Below are 13626 nucleotides of genomic sequence, written 5' to 3'. Positions count from 1 at the left end.
CTGTTTTCAGAGAAACAGGTTACATAATTGCCTTCAAAAGCAGGAACCAATTTTCCTGTCTTTTTCTTCATTTCCAGTCCAAAATCAAGGCATGAATGAGTGACTCATAAATACCTCTTAATAGATTTCATTATTTTGCACTGTGGGCTTATGTCAAGTACAGTCAAGTAGTTTCACATTTGCAACCTTTACAAACCTTTCTTGTACAATGATATTTCATATAATTTTGAAATAGACTTTCTAGCTTTTTGGGAAGTGCAGCATACTCCATTTAAAGTTTGGCCTACTTATAAATAATTAACAGTATAAGGCACTAACATTTTCCTATTTAATCCTTATTGTAATCACCATATGAAATATCCCCATTTTCTAGATGAGGAAATGTAGAGAGGTAAACAGAGGTCCAGTGTCACGAAGTGGAGCTGCTTTGGAACTGGGCTCCCACTCCAGGCAATCTGACTCTGGAGTTTGCATTCTCTTTAACCTGGAGCCACCATGTACAGTTGTGCAGGATGTTCACTGCACAAGGCCATTTGGCTAAGAGGGATGGCAGCAACTGAAATGCAGTAGGTACTCTGCTTGTCAAACCGACTTTCCAGGTGCAAGGCTCCTTCCACCTGGAATTTTTGAATCAGCATAAAGGCACTGAAGGGCTAGCAGAGGCTCTGTGTTAACCACCATGCTCTACTGTACTTCCCTCAATACAAATGACCTGGTTTCTAACTTTGGATGTTATTAAACTAGTTATTTTTGGATGAAACCCTTCCTAACCTTGCTTCCTTTCCCTAGGGAAGTGATCTGTCCCCCTGTCCCCCGACTTTTTATAGTCGTAGGAAGCAGTACGAGGTGTGGTAGAGGATAATTGACCTAGATCAGCCAGTCTGTGTTTTCCTCGTGTGTGGGACTAATGAGCCCATAACCTTAATTGACTGCTCTGTGCCTCAGTTTCTCACTTTAAAAACAGGGACAAATATAGGAATTCTGTCTATGTCACAGAGCAATTTTGTGTCTGTGACAGACAAATCAATAGGTATATCTTGGTGGTCTATTGTGTGTAAGACACTCTGCTAGGTAAGAGGGAATATTGATAAATACTGATTAAGATAAGATAACAAACTGTTTCCATATTTGTATGTTATCTCCCAGTTGTTATCCATAGGCACATAGTTTTACATAGTCGATTATATCGTTTTTAAAATTCAAGTGCCTCAGGAATGAACGCTTTTTGCCTTATTGAATTTGGCGAACAGCTCGGAAGTAATTTAACGTTTTCTTATTTGCATGTACACTCTATCTAATTACACAGTTACTACGTGGTATTTATTACGGTAAATTCAAACAAAAGGGAGATTGGTAAAGTTAAAAATGAAAACACATCTGTTCCCTTTCCAATCCAACTCCCTGGTTACTACTGTCATTTATACATGGCTCTTGTTTGAGTTTATTGGCATATCATGTATTATTTTTAAAATAAACTTATATGTGTGTCATATATGCACAAACATAAAAACACAGATACTTTCATAATGACTACTCTGTGCCCTTACATTTGATGTTATTTACAGATAATAAAAGTAGCTACTTTTGCTATTTCTGTTTTACAAATGAAGCTGAGACCTAGAATCGTGTATATAATTTTAAATAAAAATGGCATCACACTCTGCATATATTTTAACATCTTCTGAAGGATAATACAAATCACTTGTGTAACCAGCACACAGCTCAAGAGGTAGAACATTACCACCGGGCCAGGAGCCCCCTGCCTGCCCCCTCCCGGTCACTACCTTCTCCTTCCGAACTTTGAACAGCATAGATTAGTTTTGCCTGTTTTTGTGCTTTATATAGATAGGCTCACTCAGTCCACCTTCTTTGGTATATGGCTTCTTTCACTTACCATATGTTTGCGAGATTCATCCATGTGGCTGTGTTGTAGCAGTAGCTCATTTACATTCATTGCTGTGTAGTATTACATGGTATACCAGGGTTTACCCATTCTAATGGTGGGTGTTTGGATTGTTCCCATTTCGGGGCTATTATGATTAATGCTGCTGACCGTGAGTATTGTTTTGCCCTTTGCTTTTTTTGCCCCCACTCAAATGGCATGGGATACATCCTTCCATGTCTGCATACACATTTACTTCATTCTTTTTTAGTGAGTGTCTCCGAGCAGACCATTACATGGATATACTGTAATTCACTTAGCCATCCTCAGCTTTAAGTTACTTCCTAGTTTTTACTGTTGCATATCTTTATGCACTTTAAAAATATTTCTGTAAGATAGGGAACTAGGGGTCGGATTTATAAGTTAAAGTTTATGTACATTTTAAGTTGTGATCAATTTAAAAATTCCTTTCCAAATATTGTATCAAGATATTGAATTATATCAAATTTTACTCTTACTAATAAAGTCCTTTTTCTGCAATCCCTCCACTATTTAAATTTTTGAAAATGTTGCCAAACTCATGGGCAGTTGTATCTGTTATTTTTTTCCTAATTATCAGAACTCGGGAATCTTTTAATCACTTTACTGGTCATTTTTCATCTGAATTTAACCTTTTCATGGCTGCACCATTTTTTTCTATTGTCTTTTTGTTGATAGATATGCAGCAATTACTTTGGCTGTTAATCAAAATATTTGGAATATTACGGTTTGTAACATTTTCCTGTTAACAGCTGCCACAAAAATCCCCTCCAAGTTTGTGGCTTTTTTTTATTGTGGTAAAATACACATAACATAAAACTTACCATTTTAACCTTTTTGAAGTGTACGATTCAGTGGCATTAAGTACATTCACCTTGTTATGCAGCTGTAACCACCATCCCTCTCCAGAACATTTTTCATTTCTCGAAACTGAAACTCTGCACCCGTTAAACAATGACTCCCCATTCCTCCCTCCCCTCAGGCATCAGGCAACCACCATTCTACTTTCTGTCTCTGTGAATTTGACTACTCCAGGCACCTCATACAAATGGAATCATACTGTATTTGTCCTTCTGTGACTGGAATATCTCACGAGGCATAATGTCTTCAAGTTTCATCCATGGTGTAGCATGTGTCAGAATTTCCTTCCTTTTTGAGACTGAATAATATTCAGTTGTATGTATATACCACATTTTGTTTATTCATTCATCCGTCAGTGGACACTTGGGTTGCTTCCACCTTTTGACTAATATGAATAATGCTACTGTGAGCATTGTGTGTACAAATATCTCCTTGAGTCCCTGCTTTTAATTCTTTTGGGTAGTTTGTGGCTTTTTCATATGCTTGTAGCATCTTTATTTGTACAAAAATTTCTCTTTTTTTAATGTAGTCAGATCTAGTTTTCCCTTTGTAGCCTTATTTTTTTATGTCATGCTTAAGAAATCATTCATCTCCCCAAGACTGTAATGATCATCTCTATATTTTCTTCTAGAATTTTTATAGTTTTGTATTTATGTTTAGCTGTTTAATCCATCTGGAATTTGTTTTTGTATTTGTTGAGAGATAGAAATTTTATCTTATGATTTTTCCCAAATATGTACATTTGTCCCAATGCCACTGATTATGAAGAAACTCCTTTCATGATTTCTTTTAAATTGAGATATTACTCAAAAAATGTCTGGATATACAGAAAAGCTAAGAGGAGAAGAAAATAATTAATGTGATGAGAAAGACAAAATTCACTAATGGCAACAAATAACTGTCTTGGTGAAAACCCATTGGAAATAGTTGGCAGGCATTCTGGGAGTAAATGCCCTACTGCAAATAATAAATGAGTTTGTGAACAGAAGCAAATGCTCTGCTATGTATGCATTAGGACTGGTTTCTTGTGAAAAGCCAGAATCACAGGATTACAACTGAGATGGCAGTCTTTCGGACTCAGCTGCCTGTGGTAGGTTTCTTTTGTAGCCATTTTGGACATTGCCCATCACGTTGAAAGAATGAAAGAATTGTTTTGCCAATCTGGAAAGACCATCTCAGGTAGAATTTTCTACTTCATTGGGAGAAATATCTGGTTGGTACACTTTAATAATTACTTCTTTAGGTAAAAATTTTCCAGTTTTTGTTCTAAAAATAGAAAGCTACTAAAAAAGGGTGCAGTGCAATGCACAGGAAAGCAATGTGATTGGCTTTTAAGCTATCAGGAAACCAGTTGTGAAGTTTCCTGCTCAGGCACAGTTGACTACACAGTCAGAGGGAGGTTAGTAGTAAAGAGAGACTCAAGTGGGGTGGGGGAAGGTATGGCTCAAATTAGAAACTACCATCATAAGCACTTTAAGGTTAGTTACAATCAATTGTTATTTATTGAGCCTAATTCTTTGAGTTTGATAAATCCTGGAAGTACTCGAACTTGGAAATTATATAAAGCCTGCAATTTATCCAAGCATTATAAAATGTAATCTTAATTTAGTCTCCAGAAGCTTCTGATGAGGTCTGAATGTTTATAAGAGCCTCAGCGCTGGAGTGGGACTTTCACGGATTCTAGTCTAAATGCTTCTGTTTTACTGGCTATGTGACCTTGAACTGGTTCATTGTGTTGAACCTAAGTTTTCTTATGTGTGAAATAAGGACTTCTTGCAGTCATTGTGAGGATCAAATTGTATAATCCACGATGAGTGCCTGGCCTGACACCTGGCACAAAATAAACACTCAGATGCTATCACTAGTCAATAACATTTCCTTTGGATAAATAATTTAGCAGAGACTAAATGAGGTTTTAAAATATCGAAGAGAGTTAAATCAGTCTTGAAAGATGTCTGACTTTCAGGATGTCATCAGCTTACCACAGTTGTTTTGTTTCATAAGTGTGTGGAGATGCTGTACTAAAGTAATTTCTCAGATACTTCTGAAGTAAAAAGCCACAAGGACTTTGCTAGGCTGGCTCTCAGGATAAGGTATTCTATGGAAGGCACAGTGGAAGAAATTACAGTTTAAAATGCTGAAGTGAAGTAACGTGATGTAAGTGATCATTTTGTCCGATTACTTTATCAATAGGTGAAAATCTGGTTTCAGAACAGAAGGATGAAATGGCGGAATTCCAAAGAAAAGGAAGTGCTTTCCAACAGGTGTATCCAAGAAGTAGTCCTTCAAGAGGACCCCCTCTCAAGATCTGCTCTGGGTTTCCCTTCTCCATGTCCTTCACTCTGGGAAATCTCCCAACAGCACTCGAGTCCAAGATGGAGGGAGAATTCACCAGAACCTTCAGAGAGACTAATCCTGGAGAGTCCAGGGGCATTGGCCCCAGAAGCAAAGTCACTGCAAGGTGCCTTATATTTGTGTTCTGAAGAGGATGCCAGAGACAAGGGTGTACTTACTGGCTCAGTGTGAATGGAAGCATTCTGCCACGTTAACGTAAAGAACAGTTAACTATTAATGTTTGGACTCTTAAGCCTGCTAGCTTGTGTCTCATCAGTGCCTAAAACCTAACACCTTTGGAGTGAAGCATGGACTAATGTTTTAGGAAACCCTCTCCAGTGTTCTCTTATTTGGGTTCTAGACTCAGACTTAATTTGTAAGTGGAACAGAATCTCCCAGAAAGTACGATGGAACTGAAAAGAACGAGAATAATGGTCAGCTCAGTCCTTACTCTGAATATGTGTATATATGCGTGTGTCTCTATGTGTATATATATAAATATTCATTAAAATACATTAGTAGAAATTAGTTTCTCTCTAAATAGTACATTGAGCAAATTCACTTCCTTTTATATGAAGAAAAACCAACGATGACTGAATGTTTTTAATTTTTTGAAAATTATGTGAAATTTGGACTTCAGTACAAATTTTCATATCAAAAGAACATTTTTTAAAAACTCTCTACTTTCTGGTTTCTTTCAGTATCCAGATGTAAGTGATTTTTAACAACTCAGCTCAGAGATCCTAATCAAATGAGCCACTATTAGATACATGCACTGAAAGTATGTATTTAAAATTAATCCAACAAGCAACTAGAAGAATTTCTGAATGTAACTGTTAGTACCTTTAATTTCCAAGGCTCTGGACTTTATCAGGCTATCAGTGAGGGAGGGACCCATTTAACTAATGATTATCATTTGATCTCTTTTCTGTAAGGATGGGTCTTAATCAAGGTCTGCCAAATAAAATGCCTTTAAGGGCCTGTCAGGTAAATAGAGGGCATGACTCACCTAAAGATATTTGAGTTTAATAATTTTGAAATACTGTGTTGGCTAAAGAAAACATCTGTGCCAAGCAGTTTGTGACCTCCAACCAAGACTTAAAGAAGTGTCACAGTTCTTAAAATGTTCTCAACTGGGCTTCAAAACCCGATACTGATGGGATCTATAGTGATTTCTGTTTGCACTTTTAGTTATAGACTCAATTTTCCATCTAGGTGGTATGCAGTATATATTAGGTTATTTTTATGTATTAACAAAAACATCACCACAGATGTTTTATGTTTCTTGAGTACCCTGAAATAGTATTATTATAAAATTGCATTTCTGGTAACGATTTGCTTAGTTCATCTAGAATTTTTTATTCCAGGTCCAAGAAAAAATTATGTTTCACTTTGAAGGAAATGAGGCAGAAAAAGGAAATGATGTGGTTTTGAACTAGGTTGTTATTAATCTGTGGACAAGAAACATTAGTAGAAGTTCATGATGTGGAATTTTGTTAGTGAGAAAGCTGCATAAAGAGAGTAGCTTCTAATTTGCTTACGTTCTTAGCTATAGACTTTGAGGGTTTAGAGTTTTAGCAAAGGTAACATTTCAGATGATAATGTTTTTTGTCAACACCAGGGAATTGTTTTGTATGAATGGAACTTGATTTGGTGTATGCTAGCTTATGTCTTTATCACAAGATCAAAAATCATCTCAGAAGAAGATTGTCTCAGTCCCTCTTTGTGGGAAGCAGAGGCAGGGATCTGCTGACAGCAATTTAAATTTTAAAACCTGTCTTAAAATGATTTATAATACGGTTTCTTTTCTTTGTATAATGTTAACCTCATTTACATTTATCAGGTCCTTTCTGTGTGCTGGAGACTGCTAATAAGCCTTTAATGTGGATTAACTCATTTAATCCTCATGACAATAGCCCTATGAAGTGTAGGGACTCTATTACTGTTAGAATTCTTGTTACTCAGACAAGGGACCCAGACCAGTATGGTCAGGGTGATTTGCCCAAGGTACTGAGGGTAATAAATGGGATTTGACCCCTGGCAGTCAAGTTTCAGCTCTTGAAATCTAACCAACCATGCGGGGGTGTCTACCACTGTGAATGTATTCACCCAGCTATCAGATGCATTGTAAGACATACATTTTGAGGATTGCAGAGAAATTTATTAAAGAAATTCAGAAGCACGTTGTACTTCATAATCTCTTACTTGGGGAATGATTTTCTCTTCAGTATCTTCTCTATTAATTTTGAAGTTTGGGGAAAGTAAAGAATCACAAAAGTCTTCAACTTTGAAGTCTCTGTAGAGAGTAGTCACTCAGGAGTGTTTATGAAATGGAAGTGTATTTTTCTATCACTTGTTGCTAGAAATCATAGAGTGCTTATCTATGGTCAATGTTTCTTGAGAATAATTTAAAAATCAAATGAGAGAAACCTGCGTCTTGGCCATCCGATTACCCAGGTTTTAGAAGTGAGCTACTTGGTGCTTAAATGATCTTCCCCCAGGGTTTCATCTCGAGCTCTGAGACCCAGCGGAGGCTTGTCTCTGTATGATTAGCCTGATAATCGTATACACAGATACATTTTTTTTTTTTTTTTTTGCGGTACGCGGGCCTCTCACTGTTGTGGCCTCTCCTGTTGTGGAGCAACAGGCTCCGGACGCGCAGGCTCAGCGGCCATGGCTCACAGGCCCAGCCGGTCCGCGGCGTGTGGGATCTTCCCGGACCAGGGCACGAACCCATGTCCCCCGCATCGGCAGGCGGACTTGCAACCACCGCGCCACCAGGGAAGCCCACAGATACATTTTTTAATTGGTTTCTACCTCAGAGTGTGTTAAAGGCTTAGGAAAAGTACATCTTGGATGAATATATTAGGGGTACTTAGGAAACACACACAAACACGCACATGGTCCACAGGCATATGCTTGCTGTGCCTTGATTTTGCCTTCATTTACCCAGATTGTTGGAGAGAAGTGCTGAGCTTCATATTCTAATTGACAAGGGTCTCCTTTCCCCTTTAACTTGTGCTTTACCAACACCCCCTCCACCTACAGTGTTCTTACACATGTATTTCCCTCTGTTTTCTAAATGCAGACTCCTTTTCTCCAAGTGATCACATATGAGTATGTTTTCTGTCTGCTTTCCAGACTAACACTACTCTAGAAAGCACCAGGACCATATAAGCCTGCAGGCAAAAGTGTTTAAAATTTTTTAAAAGACATTGTCTAATTAATCTTAGGTGGAAGAGAAGGAAAAAAATGGTGAACACCATCCTTCAGCTTTTATACAGGAAAATATTTTATAATGCTAAGTATAAAGGGTTGGAAGTATATTACCAGGTTTGGAATGGTCACTGGATCTGGAGACAGTGAGGCCATGATCACTGATGTTTAAAAGGCAACTCTGTTTTCTTAGTAATGAAGTGGTTTGAACGGGGAACCTAATTATTCAGTCTAGTGGTTCACAGCCTTTAAAAATCCATACACTTGAACGTGCCATACCTTCCAACCAGTTTTGGGTATGTGCTCAGATTTGGCATATACCTCATAATACTCTTCAGCACCCACACCTCCCACTCCACCCCCTTAGAATCATACATATACTTCTTCTCACTTTTCAAATATAAAAGCATAATTAAATATAAACCACACGTGTCCTTTCTGGCCCCCTTCATTCCCCATTCTGATGCATCGTTTGCAAAGGTACATACTCCCCAGCTTGCTCCACCACCGATCCCTTGATGACCAGTGATTTCGTCAAGTTCCGCTGGCCTTTAATAAAACAAAGCTCATTCCACTGCGCTCGTAAGCTTGTTAGACACTGCCTCTGCACTCTTTTGAAATCCACAAAAATATTTTTTCTTTCTGGATCTCAACACTTCTTAAGCATTATGTGTCAGGCACTGTCCTAGGCTCTATGTAAACAAATATGAGGGAGAGCATGGTCCTTGCCCTTAAGGAACTTATGATCTAATCTTCTTGCCAAACTTTTTTTGAAATATTCCGTGTTACCAGTGACTGGATCCAGTAAATTTGGGGTAAAAAATAATCTAACATCCTCCAAAACCCTATCTATCCATTTGCAGTGGTGGTGGTGGATTGGGGGTGTGTGTGTGTGATTATTGAGTGCTCCATTTTTCAGAAAAATACAAGCTATTTGGCATTGCTGATCTTCTGTGCTCTCTCCCCTCCATTTAGGCCACAATTGGTCCCAAGAGGAGTCAGAAAGAGTCTAAGGAAAGAATATAGTGACTTTTTTGTTCATAGTGCACCCTACCCTCTACTTTCGTCTTTCTACCTTCCCAGCCTCAGATCAACTTGCAACCATGGTGAGTGGTAAGAGCGAAGAAAAAGCAAATAACATAAGTGGGAGGAAATCAGGATGATGAGTATTCTTGATTATATAGGGAAAATCTTGCAGAATTAATTTATATCCTTTACAAACCAGTTCTTAAATAAGCAAATACCTTAAGGACAAAGTACTATCCCCCCAAAGATGGTTCTTAGCTTCCAGCTGTTAGTTGGGTTCCATTACATTAGTATTTTTGGTTATAAAAGCTATACATGCTCATTATTAAGAAACACTTGAAAATGTAGCTAACAAAAATTCATGTAATTCTGCCATCTGGAGATAGCCAATTTAGCTCTTGTGAAAATTTTTCACTTTTGAATGTATGTGTGTGTAAATGTGTATGTCTAAACAAATTTGGATCCTAGTGTATATCTAGTTTATCCTTTTTTTTTTTACTCAACTTTATAGAGAATATTTTCCCATGCCATTAAAAATTCTTTAAACTGGTTATGACAGCTGCATTATATTATTTCTTTGTAACTCCTTCATTTCTTGAGGTGGACCAGGGGATGGGGCCAGGAGATGGTAGGTCATGGGAAGAATGATCTTGGGCTCCTGTACCAAAAATTAACTTAAGAAAAACAATCTGATGCTTGTTATTTCTTTTAACTAAATGAAAGCCCAGCAAACTAGATGTAGAGTGAAAATTGAGGAAGTTTGGGCTTATACTTTCAGTGGTGTTGAATATCAAGGAATATCAAATATACTACCTGGAGAGCCTCTTCCAAAAATCCACCATGAAATTTATCAAAACATCCCCCATCCATTCAAAATCCAAGGGAGTGTATACACGGATTTCAGTACGTAGCCAGCAGCAAACATAACTAGTGTAGGGTAATAGTCTACCTCTCTTTAATTGTGCTTTATGGTCACATTGATATATTAGTTAGCTTTTTCAGGTACATATTTTTGTCCACAATGTGGGCAGAGGTCAAGTAAGCTAATGGGTATCTGACGTGTGTCACCATTTTGAAGGTTTCGTTGATAAGGCTGTTTTGCCTGTCCAGTCTAGAATTCCCCAGCTCTCACAACTCTATGGATATTCTCTCAAATGTGCTTGAACAACAGAAATTATGGAGAGAATCTTTTGGGATCAGAACATTCCAAGGTTAAAAGAGAGCCTTGAATGTTATCTAAACCCAAAATAGAACCATTAAGTGCCTGATGCTAATCAAAAGTCAAAATATCAAGCATGTTAAATTTGAAAAAAGTGCGTGTCATAACCAATTCATAATGTAAATCTAATCCTATTACAATGAATTTCCATGGTGGTTGTCTAGGGCTACCATAACAAATTACCATAAACTGTGTGGCTTAAAATAACAGAAGTTTATTCTCTTAGAGTTGTGGAGGCTAAAAATCTAAAATTAAGATGTCAGCAGGGCCTTGATCTCTCAGAAGGTTTTAGGAAGGCCCCTCTTCAGCTTCTGGTGGTGCCTCTAGGATTTCTTTGGTTTGGGCTGTGTGACTCCAGTCTCTACTTCTGACTTCTTATGTTTTTCTCTCCTATGTGTTTATGTCACAAACTTCCCTCTGCCTTTCTTTTATTTCTTTTTTTCTTCTTTTCTTTCTTTCTTTTATCCAGGACACCTGTCACTGGATTTAGAGCTGAAGTCCGGGAATATCACATCTAAAGATCCTTAATTGTATCTGCAAAGGCCCTTTTTTTCCAAATAAGTTCATAGTCACAGGTTTTAGGAGTTAGGACATAGACGTACCTTTTTTGGGAACCACTATTCAGTCCACTATAACTGTGTTCCTCAGTATCACAGCATAAGATCTAAAATAAATGAAAACAGAAGACTTAGACTCCTATGGCATTCCCTGTAATGGAATTTGACTATATTGCTTTGACTTAGGCTTTTGTACCAACCAAGCAATGCACTACTTGCAAGGATATTTGGAGCAGGGAAATTTTTGTAAAAATTGCCTCCATTTTGGATTTCTTTCTACAATGGGACAATTTAAGAAAATGTAGCACTAATTTTTTAAAGCCCTCACATGGATTCCAGATGTTGACCATTTAACCCAAGGTGTTTCCTTATTATACAAATGTGGTGCACATCAAAAAATTGGCATTGTTTAATTTATGACTCACACGTGAACCATTGTTTTTTGTGATGTAGTTGTTTTAAGTGATTCATAAATGAAACAATGCCAATATTTAGGACACATACCATGTTTGTATAATGAGGAAACACCTTCTTGCATTAAATGGTCAACATCTGGGATCCATGTGGGAATTTCTTTATTTTAAATAAAGACAAATTAGCATGGCATACATTTTCTCAGAGATGCAGCTAGCTGGTAGTCAAAAAACAGAGTGAACTTGGTACTATATTGTGGTTGAGAAAATGGGGATTTTTTGATGGAAATATCCAATAATGTTTCAATAGCATTATTTTGAGGATGGGGTAAATGGAGGTGTGGAGTGAAATACGATATGGGCAGTGTTGAGTCAGGGATGAGAAATCAACTCAAGTGTACTCTCTTAGGGGTGTAACTTACCATAAACTTTCTGGAGGGGTATTCGGTAACACAAATAAGTTGTTAAATGAGCATACCTTTTGACCAGACAATTCCACTTACTGGAATTTATCTTAAGGAAATAGTCAGGAATATGCAAACAGAGTTACATACAAGGATGCTCATCATAATACACTTGACTTTATTTTTTCGAGCAGTTTTGGGTTCACAACACAGTTGAGCAGAAGGTACAGAGAGTTCCCATATGCCTCCCGCCTCCACATGTACACGACCTCCCTTCCTATCAACATCTCACACAAAAATGGTACGTTTGTTACAATGAAAGAATCTACAGTGACACACCATTATCACCTAAAATCCATAGTTTACATCAGAGCTCACTCTCGGTGTTGTGCATTCTATGCGTTTTGAAAAACGTATAATGACATTTAACTACAGAATAGTTTCACTGCCCTAAAAGTCCTCTCGTTATATATTTTGATGACAAAAGGGGTTTGATAACAGTAGAGGACTGCTAAAATCAGTTGTAGCAGATTTATATAATAAAATCCTATGCAGCCATTGAAAGTATTGTAGAAGAATGATGATTGATAAAAATGGCCATGATTCATTGTTAAAGGGAAAAACAGATTACAAAACAGTATTTTAATCACCTAATATTGCGTGTGTGTGTGTGTGTGTGTGTGTGTGTGTGTACAGGTTTAAAGAAAAGACTATACACCCATGTATTAACTGTAACTGTCTCTGAGTAGTGGGGTTAAAGATGATGTTTGCTTTCTTTTTTCCCTCCATTTTCCAAATAATCTACTACAAATCATGTTACTTTTAAAATTAGAAAACACACATTGACTTGGATGTCTCACAGACATCTCAAATTCAAATGAGTTCTTCTTTCGCCTCAAATCTTTAGCAGTATTTCCTTCTTTGGGTAATTGTAAAATAGGACAAACAGTTGCTGAAGTCAGCAACATGGGAGTCAGCTTGACTCTTTCTTCCCTGCTCCCCTCATATATAATTAATTACTGAGTCTTGTCTATGCATTCTCCTAAACATCTCTTCAACCTGGCCCCTTCTAACCATCCCCACAGCCGCTAATGCATTCCAGATCACCAGTCCCTCTGGTTTGCAACCCCTTCTTGTTTCCTAGAAGTCTCTTTGCATTCTTCCTTCTAGCTTCCTTCCAACTCCTTCTCCAGGCTGTAGTCAGAAGGATCCTTTTAAAATGCAGATTTGATCAGACCATTCTTCTGATTAAAACCTTTTTGTGGTTCTTCCCTAAGCTAAGATCAAGACCAACCTCCCTCATATAGTTTACAGTGTCCTCTGAGATCAGATATCTGCACATCTCGTCTCATCTCTCCCTACTTTCCTTCTTGTTTTTTAAATATACAAGTATTTAAAATATTATTTTGTATTAGTTTCCTATGGCTGCTGTAATAACAAATTACTGCAAACTGGTGTCCTAAAACAACAGAAATGTATTCTTTCATAGTTCTGGAGGCAAGAAGTCCAAAATCAATATTAATGGGCTGAAATGAAGGTGTTGGCAAGGCTAGCTTCTTCTGAAACTTCTAGAGGAGAATCTATTCCTTCCCCCTTCCAGCTTTTGCTGGCTGCCAGCATTCCTTGGCTTGCGGCTGTATCACTCCAATCTGTCTCCATAGTCACATGGCCTCCT

At 37.6% G+C, this 13626-nt stretch overlaps 1 protein-coding gene across 1 annotated transcript in view; it reads left to right on the top strand.

Moving 5' to 3' along the window:
• DBX2 (developing brain homeobox 2) overlaps window positions 1-5896 on the top strand; it is a 38599-nt gene extending 32703 nt beyond the window's left edge. Inside the window, exon 4 of the mRNA XM_022572399.2 lies at window positions 4976-5896. Within this exon, the coding sequence (XP_022428107.2) occupies window positions 4976-5308 (333 nt within the window). The 3' untranslated portion in view covers window positions 5309-5896. The remainder of the gene's footprint in view (window positions 1-4975) is intronic.
• The last annotated feature ends 7730 nt before the right edge of the window (window positions 5897-13626 follow it).

The sequence above is a fragment of the Delphinapterus leucas genome, chromosome 11, assembly GCF_059928025.1.
Source record: "Delphinapterus leucas isolate spDelLeu-1000000601 "Yukka" chromosome 11, BTC_Dleu_Yukka2, whole genome shotgun sequence".
Taxonomy (NCBI): Eukaryota; Metazoa; Chordata; class Mammalia; order Artiodactyla; family Monodontidae; genus Delphinapterus; species Delphinapterus leucas.
This window is presented reverse-complemented; position numbering and strand designations above follow the sequence as displayed.